The following is a 22,114-nucleotide window of genomic DNA, read 5'->3' as shown; positions in this document are numbered from 1 at the left end:
CAATGTCTCAACAGCACCTAGACTATGTCAAGAATATCACAGAATATGTCATAAATATTTATAAAATGAAATTAATACAATACATATTAGCAATTAAAATGATAAACTAACACTGCAATGACGTAATTTCCAAACTTTGCTACACATTAAATTCAACTGGGAATCCTTTTTTAAAAGATAAGTTCAAATCACATCTCATACCAGTTAAATCTGAATGACGAGAGGTAGAAGCCAGGATACAATATTTTTTAAAAGATTCAATGTGTAGCAAAGTTTGGAAGTACTTCTGCTATATTCTCAACTCTACCTGCACATTCGAATAATCTGGAGAGCTTTTACAAAAATGTCCAATGCCTCGGGCACCACTATTTCAGATTTTGATAATTGGCCTAGGGTGGGACTGATCTTCAGCTTTTTTGTTTGTTTATTATTCTGAAGTCCCCCAGGTAATTCTACAGTGAAGCACAGGTTGGGAATTACTCAAAGAAAGCTCTGATCCAGCTATGGTATTCCACTCACATAAATAACAAATCATAATCATTTTCAAATGAAAGCTCAAATTTTATTCTATGCTCATGTTATATCCCAAATAAAATATCAAGCTAAAGGAGCTACTTTTAATTAGAACCTGTTAGGAAATGAATCATGTCCCTCACAAAAGGTAGGTTCAGGTACTGTGGATGTGAACCCATTTGTAAAAAAGGACCTTTATAGACATTACTAGTTAAGGCATGCCCAAACTGAGAAAGGGTGGGCCTTAATCCAATTTGGCCAAAGTCCTTTTAAGCAAAGGAAATTGTACATAAAGGAGAAGTCATGGGAAGAAGCCAGAAGCTGGAAGTCAATGGAACCTGTAAGAGAGAGAAGACGTGCAGCCATGTACATTGGCATATGACAGAAAAGCCAAAAAACCCCAAAGATTTCAGGGCTCCAAAGACATTAACCCTGAGAAGAAGCCAGACTTCTAACCTCTGAAACCCTGAACCAATAAATTCCTCTTGTTAAGACAACCCATTGTATAGTACTTGTTTTAGCAACTAGTAAACTAAAACAAAGAATAAGTTATTTTCATTTGACACTATTTTAACAAATACTTGTGAAATGTATTTTATATCAATGGGAATCAATCCAAATGCATCCATCGAAATGGTACCAAAAACCAGAAAGCAGGAAATGTGTCATTTAAATGGAATAGTGCCTAGCACAAACCAGGCCACAATAAATATTTTTCAAAGAATGAATGAACAGATTTCTGTGAAGCAACAATATTATACATGGAAAATAATACATTACACAAATACAGTCGACACATTTGTAATTTACCCTATTTCAAACAAAAATAAGGACTGAAGAAGTTCAGAATAAAAGCCTTAAATCATTACAACCATTAAATCACATGAAAAAAATACAGAACACAAAAGGTAAAGAGGAATCATTTCTGGAGGCTATCAAACTAAAACTGAATTTTTCTGTGTAAATTTCATAGACTTCACATCAATGCCAAACAATTTTGAAAGTTTTTTACTCAATGCTGTAATAGCAAGAATCTTTAAGAGAGACTCGGGCAAGATGGCGGCATAGAGAGGAGTGGAAGCTAAGTAGTTCCCCTGGAGCAACTACAAAATACCAGAAACAACTAGTAAATAATCCAGAATAACTGCGGGGGGGGACAAACGAGACCATCCATTCATCATACACCAACCTGAATTGGGAGGAATGCCCGAGAACACAGCATAAAATCTGTAAGTAAAACCTACGGAACCAGGTCGGGAGACCCCCTCCCCCATAGCCTGAGCTACGGAGCCGTGTGGTGCCACAGAGAAGCTCTCTCCCAGCAAGCGAATACAGCTCAGCTGAGCTCCAACTGGGGTTTTAAGCAGCGAGTGTGAACTGCTCACTACAGGTACGCAGCCCCAAAAAACAGACAGAGGCTTTGGGTGACGACTGACCTGGGAGAGCAGGAGGGTCGCCTTGGACCGGGTCTGAAGGGGACTATCTGTTTCTTTTTTGGCTCAGTGGAGAAAGCCCCAGTCATTTTCAGTTTCCAGGACTGTGACTCTGGGAAGGGTGGAGACACCACAAGCAGAGAGCGAGACCATTGAAATGCTAATGACCTCCACCTGAGGGGTCTGTCTTCTCTAGGAGGAAAGGGGTGGGGCCCTTTCCATTCAGAACCAGACCCCAGAGCCTGGGGGAACACGGCCATACCTCCTCACACCAGTCAAGAATTATAGGCTAACAGGCATCACCTGCTGGGCAGAAAAGCACAGTGACCTGAGGCATCAAAGGGTGGAGCAATTTTCTAAGACACACCCTCAGGGAAACCAGATACTGAATATTTCTTCCTTCTGGGACCTGAGCCTGTTCTGGTCTGGGAAAACCTGATTTGGATAACCAAGGAAACCATGCCTAGACAACAGAAAATTACAACCTACACTAAGAAAAACAAAGTTATGGCCCAGTCAAAGGAACAAATGTACACTTCAACTGAGATACAGGAATTTAAACAACTAATGCTAAATCAATTCAAAAAGTTTAGAGAAGATATTGCAAAAGAGATAGAGGCTGTAAAGGAAGCACTGGACATGTATACGGCAGAAATCAAAAGTTCAAAAAACCTACTAGTACAATCTATGGAAATGAAAGGCACAATACAAGAGATGAAAGACACAATGGAAACATACAACAGCAGATCTCAAGAGGCAGAAGAAAACACTCAGGAACTGGAGAACAAAACACCTAAAAGCCTACACGCAAAGGAGCAGATGGAGAAAAGAATGAAAAAATATGAGCAACGTCTCCGGGAACTCAGGGATGAAACAAAGTACAATAATGTACGTATCATTGGTGTCCCAGAAGGAGAAGAGAAGGGAAAGGGGGCAGAAGCAATAATAGAGGAAATAATTAATGAAAATTTCCCATCTCTTATGAAAGACATAAAATTACAGATCCAAGAAGCGCAGCGTACTCCAAACAGAAGAGATATGAATAGGCCTACGCCAAGACACTTAATAATCAGATTATCAAATGTCAAAGACAAAGAGAGAATCCTGAAAGCAGCAAGAGAAAAGCAATCCATTACATACAAAGGAAGCTTCATAAGACTATGTGCGGATCTCTCAGCAGAAACCATGGAGGCAAGAAGGAAGTGGTGTGATATATTTAAGATACTGAAAGAGAAAAACCACCAACCAAGAATCCTGAATCCAGCAAAGCTGTCCTTCAAATATGAGGGAGAGCTCAAAATATTTTCTGACAGACAATGAGAGACTTTGTGAACAAGACACCTGCCCTACAGGAAATACTAAAGGGAGCACTACAGGGTGATAGAAGACAGGAGTGCGTGGTTTGGAACACAATCTTGGGAGATGGTGGCACAACAATGTAAGTACACTGAACAAAGGTAACTATGAATATGGTTGAGAGAGGAAGATGGGGAGCATGTGAGACACCACAAGAAAGGAGGAAAGATAACGACTGGGACTGTGTAACTTGGTGAAATCTAGAGTATTCAACAATTGTGATAAAATGTACAAATATGTTCTTTTACGAGGGAGAGCAAGCAAATGTCAACCTTGCAAGGTGTTAAAAATGGGGAGGCATTGGGGGAGGGATGCAATCAGCATAAACTAGAGACTGTAACTAATAGAATCATTGTATTATGCTTCCTTTAATGTAACAAAGGTGATATACCAAGGTGAATGCAGATAAGAGGGGGAATAGGGGAGGCATGTTAGACACTTGACATTGGTGGTATTGTCTGATTCTTTATTCTACTTTGATTTAAGGTTATTTTTCCTTTTGCTGCTTCCTAGCTGTCATTTTTTTGTTTCCTCTTTCTTTTGCCTCTCTACCTTCTTCGACTCTCCCTCCTGCCTTGTGGAAGAAATGTAAATGCTCTTGCTTAGTATGAGCAGAATGTTCAATTAGGATGAACTTAAATGTTTGGAAATGAACAGGGGTGTTGGTAGCAAGATGTGAGAATAACTAACAGCGCCGAATGGTGTGTGAATAAGGTGGAAAGGGGAAGCTCAGAGTCATATATGTCACCAGAAGGAAAGTTGGAGGTCAAAAGATGGGAATATATAAAACTGAATCCTATGGTGGGCAATGTCCATGATCAACTGTACAAATACTAGAAATCACTTCATGAACCAGAACAAATGTATGACAATACAATTAGAAGTTAATAACAGAGGGGCATATAGGGAAGAACTATATACCTATTACAAACTATATACTACAGTTAGTAGTATTTCAACATTTTTTCATAAACAGTAACAAGCGTACTATATCAATACTAGGAGTCAACAATTGAGGGGGGTTGGTTAGGGATAGGGGAGGTTTAGAGTTTCCTTTTCTTTTTTTCTTTTTTCATCTTTCACTTTATTTCTTGTCTGGAGTAATGAAAAGTTTCTAAAAATTGAACAAAAATTAAGTGTGATGGATGCACAGCTGTATGAGGGTACCTGGGGGCAAGTGATTGTACACTTTGGATCTTTGGATAATTGTATGGTATCTGAACAATCTCAATAAAAATGAAAAAAAAAAAAGAATCTTTAAGTTGCTTAATTTAAAGATACATATCTACATAGCATTCAATCATGTTGATATTATTTCCACAGCAATTTCTATATTGTTGGACATTTTGGTTGTTTCTGCTTTTTTACTTACAGAAATAGTATCTTCATGAATATTTTCTTGTTTTAGATAATTTCATACATTATTTATGGCTCTTAATATGCACTGTCAAATTGTTTTCTTAGGATTGTCTCCTTACATTTTCCTAAACTCTACAGACTTTATAAGCTCTACAATACCCTTACTCTGCAGTGAAAAAAGGAATTTCTTTTACTAGCTTATTGCTTTATGACCTCTTTAGTTAAAGCAACACTTGGAAGAACCTAAGATGGCAGCTAGGAGAGACAGGGCAAAAAAACAACTCCATGAAAAATACTAGATAAAAACCAGAACGTGACCCAGAACACCAGTTCCAGTGATGTACTAGCTGGACAAGGGCTGCTAAATCCACAGGGACCATGCACTTGGTGAATCTGGGAGTTTGCATTCTGAAACGAGTGAGTAAGCCGCTGGAAATCCGGCAGCCATGCTGCAGTGTGGGGAAACCGTGGGTTGGCGTTTGAAGGCAGACTAGTTCCTTTTGAAAAAAACCCAAAAGCAGCTGCAGATACTGCACAGCTGCGAGAACTGCACAGTGAAGGACAGCAGGAACGGGCTCTGCGAATGCCTCAATATCTGGTGTGGAAGATAGCCTTTTGTGCAACCACTGCTAACTGTCTCAGAGCAGGGAAGGCAGACGTGAGCCAAAAGGGGAAAAAACCCAGGCCCCTTGCAGCCATTTTCCCAGCGGGCTGGGAACACTCCTGCCCAGCACCGGACCCACAGCCCAGAGCTGCGCCAAAAAAAAACAGCAACACACATATATCCACAATATCAGGTGTGGAAAATAGCCTTTCGTGTACCCACAGCTAATTGTCCCAGAGCTGGGAAGGCAGAGCTAGGCGAAAAGGGGGAAATTAACACGCCCTATTCAGCCATCCTCTCAGCAGGCAGAGAACACCCCTACACAGCCCAGCAGCCCAGAATTTCCCTTAAGGGACAGTGTACATTTGTGATGTAGCACAACCTTCCCTCAGCACGGCTTGGAAGAGGGACCCACTGGGAAATCCCAGGGACCATATGCCAATACCAAAGACTTGTGGATCAGCAGCAGAGACAATCTGTGGCGAGGCTGAAATGAAGGTTTAGGCTCTTAGAACAGCCTTAAATTTCCAGGAACATCTGGGAGGTTTGATTGTTAAAGCTGCCCTCCCTCCCTAACTGCTCAGACATGCCCCACATTCAGGGAGGACAGCACTAACAACACACCCAAACTTGGTGCATCAATTGGATCCTACAAGAATCAGACCCCCACACACCACAAAGACAAAGTTGGGGAGAACTGGCTAGAGGGGAATAGGTGACTCACGGATGCCATCAGCTGGTTGGAGAAAGTGTATGCCACCAAGCTGTAGATCTGAAAAATTAGAGATTTGTCTTTGAATAATCCTACATATCCTAAAAGAACCCTATCAAGTAAAGCAAATGCCAAGAGGCCAAAAACAACAGAAAATTTTAAAGCATATGATAAAACCATATGATATGGATAACCCAAACCCAAACACCCAAATCAAAAGATCAGAGGAGACATGGTACTTGTAGCAATTAATCAAAGAACTAAAGACAAACAGCAAGAGCATGGCACCAGATATAAAGGACATGAAGAAGAACATGGCACAGGATATAAAGGACATAAAGAAGACCCTAAAAGAGCATAAAGAAGAAATTGCAACAGTAAATAAAAAAATAGATGATCTTATGTAAATAAAAGAAACTATTGACCAAATTAAAAAGATTCTGGATACTCACAGTACAAGACCAATGGAAGCTCAACAACGAATCAGTGACCTTGAAGACCACAGAATGGGAAATGAAAGAACAAAAGAAATAATGGGGAAGAAAATAAAAAAAATCGAAACAGATCTCAGAGATATGATAGATAAAATAAAACGTCCCAATATAGGACTCATTGGTGTCCCAGAAGGGGAAGAGAAAGGTAAAGGTCTAGAAAGTGTATTCAAAGAAATTGTTGGGGAAAACTTCCCAAACCTTCTACACAACATAAATACACAAAACATAAATGCCCAGCAAACTCCAAATAGAATAAATGCAAATAAACCCACTCCAAGACATATTCTAATCAGACTGTCAAATACTGAAGAGAAAGAGCAAGTTCTGAAAGCAGCAAGAGAAAAGCAACTCACCACATACAAAGGAAACAACATAAGGCTAAGTTGTGACTACTCAGCGGCCACCATGGAGGCGAGAAGGCAGTGGCATGACATGTTTAAAATTCTGAGAGAGAAAAATTTCCAACCAAGAATACTTTATCCAGCAAAACTCTCCTTCAAATTGGAAGGAGAGCTTAAATTTTTCACAAACAAATACTGCTAATAAAAGACCTGCCCGACTTCAGATACTAAAGGGAGTCCTACCAACAGAGAAACAAAGAAAGGAGAGAGAGATACAGAGAAATTTAACAGACATATATAGAACATTACATCCCAAATCATCAGGATACACATTCTTCTCTAGTGATCACGGAACTTTCTCCAGAATAGACCATAGGCTGGGACATAAAACAAGCCTCAATAAATTTAAAAAAAATTGAAATTATTCAAAGCACATTCTCTGACCACAATGGAATATAAATAGAAGTCAATAAACATCAGAGACTTAGAAAATTTACAAACATCTGGAGGTTAAAAATGAGGGGGAGATGAAAATATTCCCAGATAATCAAAAACTGTGGGACTTCATCACCAGTAGATCAGTCCTATAAGAAATGCTAAAGGGAATTGTGCAGGCTGAAAGGAAGCGACACTAAACAATTGACTGAAACCACATGAAGAAATAAAGATTTCCAGTAAAGATCACATGGCAAATATAAATACCAATACTACTGTATTTTTGATTTGTAACTCCACTATTTACTTCCTACAGGATCTAAAAGACAAAGTGGAATGATAAATCAGTAGTTTCGAACTCAATGTAAAATACGTAATTGTTGACAAGAGTTACATAAAGGTGGGGGAATGGAGGAGTATAGGAACATAGTTTATGTGTCCTATTGAAGTTAAGTTGGTATCAAAGAAAACAAAATTATTATATACTTAAGATGTTAAATTTAAGCCCCATGGTAAACACAAAGAAAGTATAAGAGAATATAACCATAGAGATGAAAAGTAGAGTATGGGTTACAAGAAGTGGGGGAAGGGGCAATGGGGAGTTAAGAAATGAGTGTAGGGTTTCTGTTTGGGTTGAAGAAAAATTTCTAGTAATGGATGGTGGGAAGGTGATGGCATTGCAACATTGTGAATGTGATTAATCCCACCAAATGGAATGCCTGGGAGGGGTTGGAATGGGAAGATTTATGCTGTGTATATGTTTCTACAACTGAAAAAAAAGACAGTCTAAACAGATAATGACAATTAAATGCCACAGATGATCCTGGATGAGATCTAAGAATAGAGGAAAAAAGGTACAAAAGGACACAATTGGGACATAAGAAAAAAATGAAATATAGAATGTAAGCTTTATATCAATGTTAAATTTCTTGAACTTCTTAACTACACTTAATGTGATTACATAAATGAATATTCTTGTTCATAGGAAATGAATATGCGAATTACATTATCTGTTCAAGGATGTGTGCAACTGGCTCTCATACGTTCAGAAGACAGAGCAATAGATGATGGATGATAGACAGGGAGGGAGGGAGGGAGGGAAAGAAAGACATGGTAAAGTGACAAAATATTAAAGTTGGTAGATCGGGGTATCAGTGGAGGGGGGTTGGAGTATGCTGGAGTTCTGTGTATGGGATTTGTATTATTTTTGGAACTGTTACTGTAAGTTTGAATTTATTTCAAAATAAAAATAAAAATAAAAATAAATTTTAAAAAAAGAATAATATGCACAGCTGCCATAAACAAGCTGAGTTAAAAACAAAAAACAAACAAACAAAAAAAGAATTAATGACAATCAATGCAATATATGATACTGGAGTGGATCTAAGAATGGAGGAGAAAAGCTCAAAGGGGGCATAAGGAAAAATTGGAATATAGAATTTAAGCTTTATACCATATTAATTTTCTTGAATTAACAGCAGTTAATGATATAAGAGAATATCCTTGTTCACAGGAAATGTACATGGAAGTGTTACGAGTTCAAAGAGTATGATATATGCAACTTGCTCTCAAATGTTCAGAAGACGATAAATGGGTAGATAGATAATTGATAGAAAAATGATACAGTTGAAAGAAAGAGAGAGGGGGGAGGGAGAGAGGGAAAGAGAGAGGGAGGGAAGGAGGAAGGGAGGGAGGGAGGGAGGAAGGAAGGAAGGAAGGAAGGAAGGAAGGAAGGAAGGAACTGCAAAGGTAGCAAAATGTAAAAGTGGTAGATACGGATATCTGGGGGTGGGGGGGTGTTGGAGTTTTCTTTATGGGGTTTGTATTGTATTTGCAACTGTCTTATATGTCTGAAATTATTTCAAAATAAATTTTTAAAAAAAGCAACACTTTCATTGTAGAAAACACAGCAGAAAAACCTAAAGTACAAAAATAAATTTAAATGACCTATAATCCCACCATTCAGAGATAAGCCTATTAAAATTGGACTATATAGTTGTGTCCTCAGTAAAAATTAAGAGTAGCAAACCTACCATCTTCATATTGTTTTTTCCGAGTTGTACATTTATCAAGTGATCCATCTAGAAAGCCTTTTCCGATCTCAGACCAAACCTGAAAATAGAAAAACATATACATCTGTAATGTAGTAGGTAGATGTTATAAATATTAGAGGGCAATCCAAGTTAATAACTGAAGAATTCCTTTCTCACCAACAAATCTGATACTTAATCTCTCCTTTAAAAGGAGACTGCACAATCCACCATCATTTTACTTCAAAGTCTCTGAGAATAGGTTTCAAATATATTTTAATGATTTCGACCGAGGCAATCTTCAACTTAATTACAACTGGGAAGTGAAAAGATGTTTTTATTCAAAAGGAATAGGAATGGGGGGAAGAACATAACAATAGAGTCATGCGGGACACTGTTATCGAGTTCTGACTTGGCGGGCCTGGGCCAGGGGAACTGATCAGCCCCTAGGAAAGGTAGTGGGGCACGGGTGGTAGCGCCCTCCACGGCCCCCCGGGCCTGAGAAAGTGGAGCCGAATGCAGGCCCCATTTCCTCACCTCAAAGTACAACCGTTGGGGAGGGCTTGCCGGAGAAAACCCCCCCCCCCCGTGCCTTACCCGCACCCTCCACCCTCTTCGTTACCGGAGCAACTCCCGCCCCTTTTCAAACAACCTCCGTGCCCTCTCAGAACCAATCCAAGCCTTTAACCTCTACAGCTACCCCGCCCTCTATACCGCCCGATATAAGCTTGTACTCTCCCCTAATAAACTCTCTTGGCTTCTTCACCCTCAAAGAAACGTGTCCCGCCTGTTCCTTCTCGCCGCCCTCCACACCTTGCACGCCTCCGCCGGGGACCGGGCCCAGTCCCCCGCCTCGCCCTCGCCTCCGGGAAAGAGCCCCCGCCGCCGGTACCCTCCGAGCAACGCCGAGAGCCGAGGGTTCAGCAACCGGCCGCCCCCCCCCGCCCCAGACTAATCAACTGCGACCACAGAGTCAGCTCTGAATTTTTAGTATAATGGTATCGGCACATAAATAAAATTGACAGGTAGTTCCAAATGTTTATTTCACCTAAGATTCTAATAAATATTAGCAGAGTCCAGAAAGAGGTGAAAAATTAGTCCATAGTTTGGAGACAAAAAACAGCAGCTGCGGCTTCGAACATTGCAAAATGGATAATGAGCTGTTGAAAAGATTTTAAATTGGTTATAACACAAAAATTCTGAAACAAAACCAAACCATGGATGAATATTTGACAAATAATAAAGTATCCTTAACTTGTACCTTACAATGATATACATTTCACAAGATTAAAATATAAAAAGTAAGCTATTAAAGCACTATAAGAATTTATAGCAAATGGTCATATTAGATATATTAGGAATACCCTTAAAGTGAGAAAGGAATTTCCAAAGGATAAAGATCAAATGGCAAAAAAGCATAAGGGAAATAAATTTTTAAATATTGAACCCATACAATGTTTATTCTCCAACCACAAAGGAATGAAGCTAGAAATCAATAACAGAGGCAGAAATGGAAAACTCACAAATATGTAGAAATTAAACAACATACTCTTAAACAACAAATGGATTAAAGAAGAAATCAGAAGTGAAAATAGGAAATATCTAGAAGGGAATGAAAATGAAAATAAAACATACTAAAATTATGGGATGTAGCAAAGGCAGTGCTAAGAGGGAAATTTATAGCTCTAAATGATCACATTAAAAAAGAAAAAAGATTTAAAATCTTCCTCAAAAGTGGAAGAAACAGAAGAAGAGCAAACAAATCTCAAAGCAAGCAGAAGAAAGGAAGTAACAGATTAGAGTGGAGAAAAATGCAATAGAAAGTAAACAAAACCAAAAGTTGGATCTTTGAAATGACAAACTTTAGCTAGAATGATGAAGAAAATGAGAGAGGATACAAATAATGAAAATCAGAAATGAAAAGGTCAACATTACTAACAACACTGCTGAAATAAAAAGGACTATAAGACGATACTATGAACTGTACACCAATAAATTAGATAACCTAGACAAAATAGACAAATTCTTAGAAACAAACTACCTACATTGACTCAAGAAAAAATAGCAGATATGAACAAACCAATTACTAGTTAAGAGGTTAAATTAGTATAAAAAATCTCCCAACAAAGAAAAGCACAGGAACAGATGGCTTCATGGGGGAATGCTACAAAACATTCCAATAAGACTTAACTCCAATTCTCCTCAAACTCTTCCAAAAAACTGAAGAAAAAGAAAAACTCCCCAATTCATTCTATGATGCCAAATTCATCCTCATACAAAGCCCAGATAGATACTACAAGAAATCTAGAGACCAACATCTCTTATGAACACACATTCAAAAATCATCAACAGAATACTAGTAAACTAAGTTAAACAGCATATTAAAAGAATTATACACCATGATCAACTGGGATTGATCCCTACCATGCAAGGGTAGTTAAACATAAGAAAATCAATTAATGTAAAATACTGCATTAACAGAATAAAGGGAAAAAAAAACAACACATGATCATCTCAACTGATGCAGAAAGGCATTTGACAAAATCCAGCAGACCTTCAGGATATAATCACTTAGAATGCTAGGAAGAGAAGGAAACTTCCTCAAAATGATAAAGTTCATATATGAAAATCCCACCGCTAACATCATCCTTAATGGTGAAAGACTGAAAGCTTTCCCTCCAAGATCAGGAACAAAACAAGGATGCTCACTGTCACCACTGTTATTCACCGTTGTACTGGAAGTTCTTGCCAGAAAAATTAGGCAGGAAAAAGGAATAGAAGGCATCCAAATTGGAAAGGAAGAACTAAAACTTCTAGTTGTAGATGACATCAAAGTTCCTAGAACTAATAAACGAATTCAGCAAAGTGGTAGAGTATCAAATCAACACCCAAAAATCAGTAGCATTTCTATACATAAGTGATGAGTAATCAGAAGAACAAACCAAGAAAAGGTTTCCATTCACAACAGTAACTAAAAGAATCAAATATCTAGGAATAAATCTAACCAAGGATGTAAAGAACTTGTATGCAGAAAACTACAAAATATTGCTAAAAGAAATCAAGACCTAAATAAAATGGAAGGACACTCCATGTTCATGGATTGGAAAACTAAATATTAAGATGTCAGTACTACCCAAAGCGATTTATCGGTTCAATGAAATCCCAATTAAAAAAAAAAAAGAATTGGAGAGGATGCAGAGAAAGAGGAACACTCATTCAATGCTGGTGGCAATGTAATATGTTGCAGCCGCTATAGAAAACAGTTTCCCAGTTCTTCAAAAAGCTAAGGATAGAACTACCATATGACCAGCAATCCCACTACTAAGTGTATTCACAAAAGAACAGAAAGCAATTGATGTTCACAGCAGTACTACTCACCACTGCCAAAAAACGGAACCAAGCCAAGTGTCCTTGAACTGATGGAGAAACAAAATGTGGTATATCCATACAATGAAATATTATTAAAATAGAATTCAGTCTTTGCCCCTCCTTGATTATTACTGATATTCTCACAAACATTGAGGAGTACCAATTTAGTAAGCCAAGCCCTTGATCTGGGGACATTCCCTCATGAGGCGCGTTACTACAAGGAAGAAGCTAAACCTATTTGTAATTGTGCCTAAGAGTTTTCCCCAGAGAACCTCTTTGTTGCTCTGATGTGGCTTGTCTCTCTCTAAGCTCAGTCAGCAGGTAAAGTTGCTGCCCTCCCCCCTACATGGGACATGACTCTCAGGGGTGTAAATCCCCCTGGCAACATGGGACACAACTCCCAGGATGAGCCTGGACCTGGCATCGTGGGATTGAGAAAACCTTCTTGACCAAAAGGGAAAAGAGAGAGGAAGCAAAATAAGGTTTTAGTGGCAGAGACTTCAAATAGACTCGAGAGGTCACTCTGGAGAGTATTCTTACGTGCTATATAAATACCCCTTTTTAGTTTTTAGTGTGCTGGAATGGCTAGACTGAAAAACCCGAAGCTGTCGAACTGCAACACAGTGACCTTGATTCTTAAAGATGATTATATAACTATGTAGCTTACACGGTGTGACTATGTGATTGTGAAAACCTTGTGGCTCACATTATCCAGTGTATAGACAGATAGGTACAAAATGGGGACAAAAATTAAATGAAAAATAGGTGGAATGGGGGGATAGAGGGATAATGTTTTAGGTGTTCTTTTTTACTTTAATTTTTTTTGAAGGAAAATGTTCAAAAACTGAATCTGGTGATGAATACACAACTATGTAACAGTATTGTGAATACATGATTGTAAACTGTGGATGACTGTAGGGTATATTATGAATATATCTCAATAAAACTGTATTAAAAACAACAAAATAGTGAATCAATAAATTCCCTTTGTTTTCAGCCAAAAAAAAAAAAAAAAAAAGCCTGATACATGCTACAATATCGATGAACAATGAAGACATCAAGTTGAGTGAAATAAGCCAGACACAGAAAAGGACAAATATTGTATTATCTCACTGTTTTTTGAAACAATGAAAATAAGCAAACTCACAGAGTCAGAATTTAGAATACATATTACCAGGGGAGAAGCTGGGGATAGGGAATGGGAAGTTAAGGCTTAAAATGTATGGAGTTTTTATTTGGAATTATGGGGAAGTTTTAGTAATAGATGGTGGTGATGGTAGCACAATATTGTGAACTCAACTAACAGCAATGAAATACATATCTGAATCTGATTAAAAGGGGAAATGTGAGATTGTATATACAGTAATAAAATAAAATTGAAAAAAAAATCCATGGAATTACATTACACAGTGAATCCTAAGTTAAACCATGGACTTGAATTAACAGCACAATTACAAAAGTCTGCTATCATCAATTGTAACAAACATTCCACTCCAGTGCAAGGTGTTGGTGGTGGGGCAGTATATGGGAATTCTGTAATTTATGCATGAATTGTTCTGTAAACCTACAACTTCTCTAATGAAGAAAAAAAAAAGCAAAAAATCATAAGAAAAAATGTCAATTGATTTAGCTATATTAATACATTAACGTGTCATAATCAACATCAACTATAAATAAAAATAAAAGCAAATGAAACTTAGATAAAAATAAACAGCTTTTACAAATCAGTATGGAAAAGAAACACATCAATAAAAATATGGGCCGGTGACAAGGGAAAGCATTCCAAAGAGGAAGTAACACAACTGATAACCAAAAATATAAAAAGCTGTTTAACCTCATAAACAATATAAGAAGGTAAACATCTGATGAACCTGCCGTAAAGGATAGCTGGGAATTCCTTGTATTAGTCTTCCAACTTTTCTGTAAGAATGAAATAATTTCAAAATAAAGAATTAAAAAGAAACAAAGAGAACAGAAAAAAAAGAAAATAGCAGCATAAAAACATGAAGGACAATTCTCAGTACCTTAGCAGAAAATCCTGGGAAAAAAAGGATATGGTCCCTCTAAAAAATTTAGTTTCACCAACATCACCCTAATACCAAAGACAGATAAAGACACTTCAAAAACAACTTCAAACCTATCTCTCTAATGAATATAGATGCAAGAATCTTCAACAAAACACTTACAAATCAAATCCAACAGCATATTAAAAGAATTATATACCATGACTGTTTCAGTTTGCTAAAATGTCGGAATGCAATATACCAGAAATGGGTTGGCTTTTTTTGTTTGTTTGCTTGTTTGTTTTGTTTTTTGTTTTTTTTTTTTCATTTTTATTGAGATTGTTCAGATACCATACAATTATCCAAAGATCCAAAGTGTACAATCACTTGCCCCCAGGTACCCTCATACAGCTGTGCATCCATTACACTTAATTTTTGTTCAATTTTTAGAAACTTTTCATTACTCCAGACAAGAAATAAAGTGAAAGATGAAAAAAGAAAAAAAGAAAAGGAAACTCTAAACCTCCCCTATCCCTAACCAACCCCCCTCAATTGTTGACTCCTAGTATTGATATAGTACGCTTGTTACTGTTTATGAAAAAATGTTGAAATACTACTAACTGTAGTATATAGTTTGTAATAGGTATATAGTTCTTCCCTATATGCCCCTCTATTATTAACTTCTAATTGTATTGTCATACATTTGTTCTGGTTCATGAAGTGATTTCTAGTATTTGTACAGCAGATCATGGACACTGCCCACCATAGGATTCAGTTTTATACATTTCCATCTTTTGACCTCCAACTTTCCTTCTGGTGATACATATGACTCTGAGCTTCCCCTTTCCACCTCGTTCACACACCATTCAGCGCTGTTAGTAATTCTCACATCTTGCTACCAACACCCCTGTTCATTTCCAAACATTTAAGTTCATCCTAATTGAACATTCTGCTCATACTAAGCAAGAGCATCTACATTTCTTCCACAAGGCAGGAGGGAGAGTCAAAGAAGGTAGAGAGGCAAAAGAAAGAGGAAGCAAAAAAAATGACAGCTAGGAAGCAGCAAAAGGAAAAACAACCTTAAAGTAGAATAAAGAATCAGACAATACCACCAATGTCAAGTGTCTAACATGCCTCCCCTATTCCCCCTCTTATCTGCATTCACCTTGGTATATCAACTTTGTTACATTAAAGGAAGCATAATACAATGATTCTATTAGTTACAGTCTCTAGTTTATGCTGATTGCATCCCTCCCCCAATGCCTCCCCATTTTTAACACCTTGCAAGGTTGACATTTGCTTGTTCTCCCTCGTAAAAGAACATATTTGTACATTTTATCACAATTGTTAAATACTCTAGATTTCACCAAGTTACACAGCCCCAGTCGTTATCTTTCCTCCTTTCTTGTGGTGTCTCACATGCTCCCCACCTTTCTCTCTCAACCGTATTCATAGTTACCTTTGTTCAGTGTACTTACATTGTTGTGCTACCATCTCCCAAAATTGTGTTCCAAACCACACGCTCCTGTCTTCTATCACCCTGTAGTGCTCCCTTTAGTATTTCCTGTAGGGCAGGTGTCTTGTTCACAAAGTCTCTCATTGTCTGTTTGTCAGAAAATATTTTGAGCTCTCCCTCATATTTGAAGGACAGCTTTGCTGGATACAGGATTCTTGGTTGGTGGTTTTTCTCTTTCAGTATCTTAAATGTATCACACCACTTCCTTCTTGCCTCCATGGTTTCTGCTGAGAGATCCGCACATAGTCTTATGAAGCTTCCTTTGTATGTAATGGATTGCTTTTCTCTTGCTGCTTTCAGGATTCTCTCTTTGTCTTTGACATTTGATAATCTGATTATTAAGTGTCTTGGCGTAGGCCTATTCATATCTCTTCTGTTTGGAGTACGCTGCGCTTCTTGGATCTGTAATTTTATGTCTTTCATAAGAGATGGGAAATTTTCATTAATTATTTCCTCTATTATTGCTTTTGCCCCCTTTCCCTTCTCTTCTCCTTCTGGGACACCAATGATACGTACATTATTGTACTTTGTTTCATCCTTGAGTTCCCGGAGACAGTGCTCATATTTTTTCATTCTTTTCTCCATCTGCTCCTTTGCTTGTAGGCTTTCAGGTGTTTTGTTCTCCAGTTCCTGAGTGTTTTCTTCTGCCTCTTGAGATCTGCTGTTGTATGTTTCCATTGTGTCTTTCATCTCTTGTGTTGTGCCTTTCATTTCCATAGATTCTACTAGCAGGTTTTTTGAACTTTTGATTTCTGCCGTATACATGTCCAGTGCTTCCTTTACAGCCTCTATCTCTTTTGCAATATCTTCTCTAAACTTTCTGAATTGATTTAGCATTAGTTGTTTAAATTCCTGTATCTCAGTTGAAGTGTACGTTTGTTCCTTTGACTGGGCCATAACTTTGTTTTTCTTAGTGTAGGTTGTAATTTTCTGTTGTTTAGGCATGGTTTCCTTGGTTATCCAAATCAGGTTTTCCCAGACCAGAACAGGCTCAGGTCCCAGAGGGAAGAAATATTCAGTATCTGGTTTCCCCGTGGGTGTGTCTTAGAAAATTGCTCCACCCTTTGATGCCTCAGGTCACTGTGCTTTTCTGCCCAGCAGGTGACGCCTGTTAGCCTATAATTCTTGACTGGTGTGAGGAGGTATGGCCGTGTTCCCCCAGGCTCTGGGGTCTGGTTCTGAATGGAAAGGGCCCCAACCCTTTCCTCCCAGAGAAGACAGACCCCTCAGGTGGAGGTCATTAGCATTTCAATGGTCTCGCTCTCTGCTTGTGGTGTCTCCACCCTTCCCAGAGTCACAGCCCTGGAAACTGAAAATGACTGGGGCTTTCTCCACTGAGCCAGAAAAGAAACAGATAGTTCCCTTCAGACGGAGTCCAAGGCGACCCTCCGGCTCTCCCCGGTCAGTTGTCACCCAAAGCCTCTGTCTGTTTTTTGGGGCTGCGTACCTGTAGTGAGCAGTTCACGCTCGCTACTTAAAACCCCAGTTGGAGCTCAGCTGAGCTGTATTCGCTTGCTGGGAGAGAGCTTCTCTGTGGCACCACGAGGCTTTGCAGCTCGGGCTATGGGGGAGGGGGTCTCCCGACCTGGTTCCGCAGGTTTTACTTACAGATTTTATGCTGTGTTCTCGGGCATTCCTCCCAATTCAGGTTGGTGTATGATGAATGGACGGTCTCATTTGTCCCCCCGCAGTTATTCTGGGTTATTTACTAATTGTTTCTGGTTTTTTGTAGTTGTTCCAGGGGGACTACTTAGCTTCCACTCCTCTCTATGCCGCCATCTTGTCCCGAGTATGGGTTGGCTTTTACAGTGGGGATTTATTAGCTTACAAACTCATGGTTTGTAAGGTAATGAAAATGTCCAAATTAAGGCATCAACAGGACAATACTTTTTCTGAAGAAAGGCTGTCAGCATCTAGAAAACCTCTGTCACACAGGAAGGCACATGGCCGGTTTCTACTGGTCCCTTCTCTCTCAGGTTTTATTGCTTTCACCTTCTGGTTTTAATGGCTTCCTCTGTCAGCTTCTGTGGGTATGTCCTTGTCTCTCAGCTTCTCTGGCGCTTCTCTGGCCTCTCTGAATTTCATCTCTTCGCTTCTGTATGTGTTTTATTCTCTTATAAAGGACTCCAGCAAGAGGCTCAAGACACACCCTAAATGAGGTCACAATCAAAAGGTCCCATGCATAACAGACCCAAATCCACTGGAATGGATTAAAAGAATATGGCCTTGGAGGCCCCAGGAGGGCACAGCTTGGAAGAGGGACCCACTCGGTAGTCCCAGGGACCATACACCATACACCAATACCAAGGACTTGTGGGTCAGCAGCAAAGACAATCTGTGACAAGACTGAAACGAAAGTTTAGACACTTGCAACAGCCTTAAACCTCCAGGAACACCTGGGAGGTTTGATTATTAAAAACGCCCGCCCTCCCTAACTGCTCAGACACATTCAGGGCAGGCAGCACCAACTACACATGCAAACGTGGTGCACCAACTGGACCCCCACAAGAACCAGACCCCCATTTACCACAAAGACAAAGTTGGGGAGAACCGGCTGAAGGCAATAGGTAGCTTGCAGACGCCACATGCCAGTTAGTTGGAGAAAGTGTACACCACCAAGCTGTAGATCTGACAAATTAGAGATGAGTGTTTGAATAAGTCTACATATCCTGAAAGAACCCTATCAAGTAAAGCAAATGCCAAGAGGCCAAAAACAACAGAAAATGTTAAAGCATAGGAAGAAACCAGACAATATGGATAACCCAAACGCAAACACCCAAATCAAAAGATCAGACGAGACACACTACTTGGAGTAATTAATAAAAGAACTAAAGACAAACAACAAGAGCGTGGCACAGGATATAAAGGACACGAAGAAGACCTAGAAGAACATAAAGAAGAAACTGCAAGAGTAAATAAAAAAATAGACGATCTTATGGAAATAAACTGTAGACGAAATTTAAAAGATTCTGGATACTCACAGCACTAGATTAGAGGAAGCTGAACACCGAATCAGTGACCTCGAAGAAGACAGAATGGAAAGTGAAAGAATAAAAGAAAGAATAGGGAAAAAAATTGAAAAAATCAAAATGGACCTTAGGGATATGATAGATAAAATAAAACATCCAAATATTAAGAGTCATTGGTGTTCCAGACCAATGGAAGAGAAGGGTAAAGATCTAGAAAGAGTATTCAAAGAAATTGTTGGGGAAAACTTCCCAAGTCTTCTAAACAACATAGACAAATCATAAATGCCTAGTGAACTCCAAATAGAATAAATGCAAATAAACCCACTCCAAGACATATTCTGATCAGATTTCAAATACTGACGAAAAGGAGCAAGTTCCGAAAGCAGCAAGAGAAAAGCAATTCACTATTTACAAAGGAATCAGCATAAGACTAAGTAGTGACTACTCAGTGGCCACCATGGAGGCGAAAAGGCAGTAGCATGACATATTTAAAATTCTGAGAGAGAAAAATTGCAATCCAAGAATTCTTTATCCAGCAAAGCTCTCCTTCAAATTTGAGGGAGAGCTTAAATTTTTCACAGACAAACAAATGCTGAGAGAATTTGCTAACAAGAGACCTGCCTTAGTTGAGATAATAAAGGAAGCCCTATTGACAGAGAAACAAAGAAAGGAGAGAGAGAGATGGAGAATGGTTCAGTACTAAAGAGATTCAGTATGTGTACGTTAAAGGACATTAAAAGAGAGAGGGGAAAAATATATCTAACAAACATAAATCAAAAGATAGGATGGCTGATTCCAGAAATGCATTCACAGTAACAACACTGAATTTAAATGGATTAAACTCCCCAATGTCAAAAAATATGAACCATCAATATGTTGCATACAAGAGACTCATCTTAAGATACAGGAATATAAAGAAATTGAAAGTGAAATATTTCATGCAAGCTACAGATAAAAGAAAGCAGGAGTAGCAATATTAATCTCAGATCAAACAGACTTTAAATGCAAGGACGTTATGAAAGACAAAGAACGCCACTACATACTAATAAAAGGGAAAATTCAACAAAAAGAAATAAAAATCATAAATGTTTATGCACCCAATCAAACTGAGACAAAATACATGAGAAAACACTGGCAAAACTAAAGGAGGCAATTGATGTTTCCACAATAATTGTGGGAGACTTCAGCACATCACTCTCTCCTATAGATAGATCAACCAGACAGAAGACCAATGAGGAAAATGAAAACCTAAAAATCTGATAAATAAATTTGAATTAACAGACATACACAGAACATTACATCCCAAATCACCAGGATACACATTCTTCTCTAGTGCTCACAGAACTTTCTCCAGAATGGATCATATGCTGGGATATAAAACAAGCCTCAATAAATTTTGAAAAATCGAAATTACTCAAAGCACATTCTCTACAATTAGAAGTCAATGACCATCAGAGACTTAGAAAATTCACAAATATCTGGAGGTTCAACAACACACTCCTAAAGAATCAGTGGGTTAAAGAAGAAACAGCAAGAGAAATTGCTAAATATATAGAGACGAATGAAAATGAGAGCACAACATATCAAAACCTAAGGGATGCAGCAAAAGCAGTACTGAGAGGGAAATTTATAGCGCTAAATGCATACATCAAAAAGGAAGAAAGAGCAAAACTCAAAGAACTAGTGGGGAAACTGAAGAAGCTAGAAAATGAACAGCAAACTAATCCTAAACCAAGTAGAACAAGGATTGAAGCAGAAATAAATAACATAGAGAACAAAAAAACAACAGAATAAATAACAAAAAAAGTTGGTTCGTTGAGAAGATCAACAAGATTGACAAGCCCCTAGCTAGACTGACAAAATCAAAAAGAGAAAAGACCCAAATAAAAAATGAATGAGAAAGGTGATATTACTGCGGATCCCAAAGAAGCTAAAAAAATTATAAGAGGATTCTATGAAGAACTGTTTGCCAACAAACTGGATAATGTAGAGGAAATGGACAATTTCCTGGAAACATATGAACAATCTAGACTGACCAGAGAAGAAAGAGAAGACCTCAACCAACCAATCACAAGCAAAGAGATCCAATCGGCCATCAAAAAACTTCCCACAAATAAATGCCCAGGGCCAGATGACTTCATAAGGGAATCCTACCAAACTTTCCAAAAAGAACTGACACCAATCTTACTTAAACTGTTTCAAAACACTGAAGAAAATGGAACACTACCTAACACATTTTATATAGCTAATATCAATCTAATACCAAAACCAGGCAATGACGCTACAAAAAAGGAAAACTACAGGCCTATCTCCCTAATGAATATAGATGCAAAAATTCTCAACAAAATATTTGCAAATCGAATCCAAAGACACATTAAAAAAATCATACACCATGACCAAGTGGGGTTTATTCCTAAGGATGGTACAACATAAGAAAATCAATGTACTACAACACATTAACAAAGCAAAAGAGAAAAATCAAATGACCATCTCAATAAATGCTGAAAAAGCATTCAACAAAATCCAACATCCCTTTTTGCTAAAAAGACTTCAAAAGGTAGGAATTGAAGGAAACTTCCTCAATATGATAAAGAGCATATATGAAAAACCCATAGCCAGCATACTACTCAATGGCGAGAGACTGAAAGCCTTCCCTCTAAGATCAGGAACAAGACAAGGATGCCTGCTGTCACGACTGTTATTCAACACTGTGCTAGAAGTGTTAGCCAGGACAATCCTGCAAGACAAACAAATAAAAGGCATCCAAACTGGAAAGGAAGAAGTAAAAGTGTCATTATTTGCAGATGATATGATCTCATATTTAGAAAACCCTGAGAATTGATGATACAGCTACTAGAGCTAATAAACAAATTTAGCAAAGTAGCGGGATACAAGATTAATGCACATAAGTCAATAATGTTTCTATATGCTAGAAATGAAAGAAGTGAAGAGACACTCAAGAAAAGATACCATTTTCAAT

At 38.3% G+C, this 22,114-nt stretch overlaps 1 protein-coding gene across 2 annotated transcripts in view; it reads right to left on the bottom strand.

Moving 5' to 3' along the window:
* LOC119544340 (cytochrome P450 20A1) overlaps nucleotides 1-22,114 on the bottom strand; it is a 122,501-nt gene that overhangs the window by 50,935 nt on the left and 49,452 nt on the right. For both annotated transcript variants that reach the window (XM_037849741.1, XM_037849742.1), the window contains one exon: nucleotides 9,281-9,359. In XM_037849741.1, the coding sequence (XP_037705669.1) occupies nucleotides 9,281-9,359 (79 nt within the window). The remainder of the gene's footprint in view (nucleotides 1-9,280; nucleotides 9,360-22,114) is intronic.

The sequence above is a fragment of the Choloepus didactylus genome, chromosome 9, assembly GCF_015220235.1.
Source record: "Choloepus didactylus isolate mChoDid1 chromosome 9, mChoDid1.pri, whole genome shotgun sequence".
Classification (NCBI taxonomy): domain Eukaryota; kingdom Metazoa; phylum Chordata; class Mammalia; order Pilosa; family Megalonychidae; genus Choloepus; species Choloepus didactylus.
This window is presented reverse-complemented; position numbering and strand designations above follow the sequence as displayed.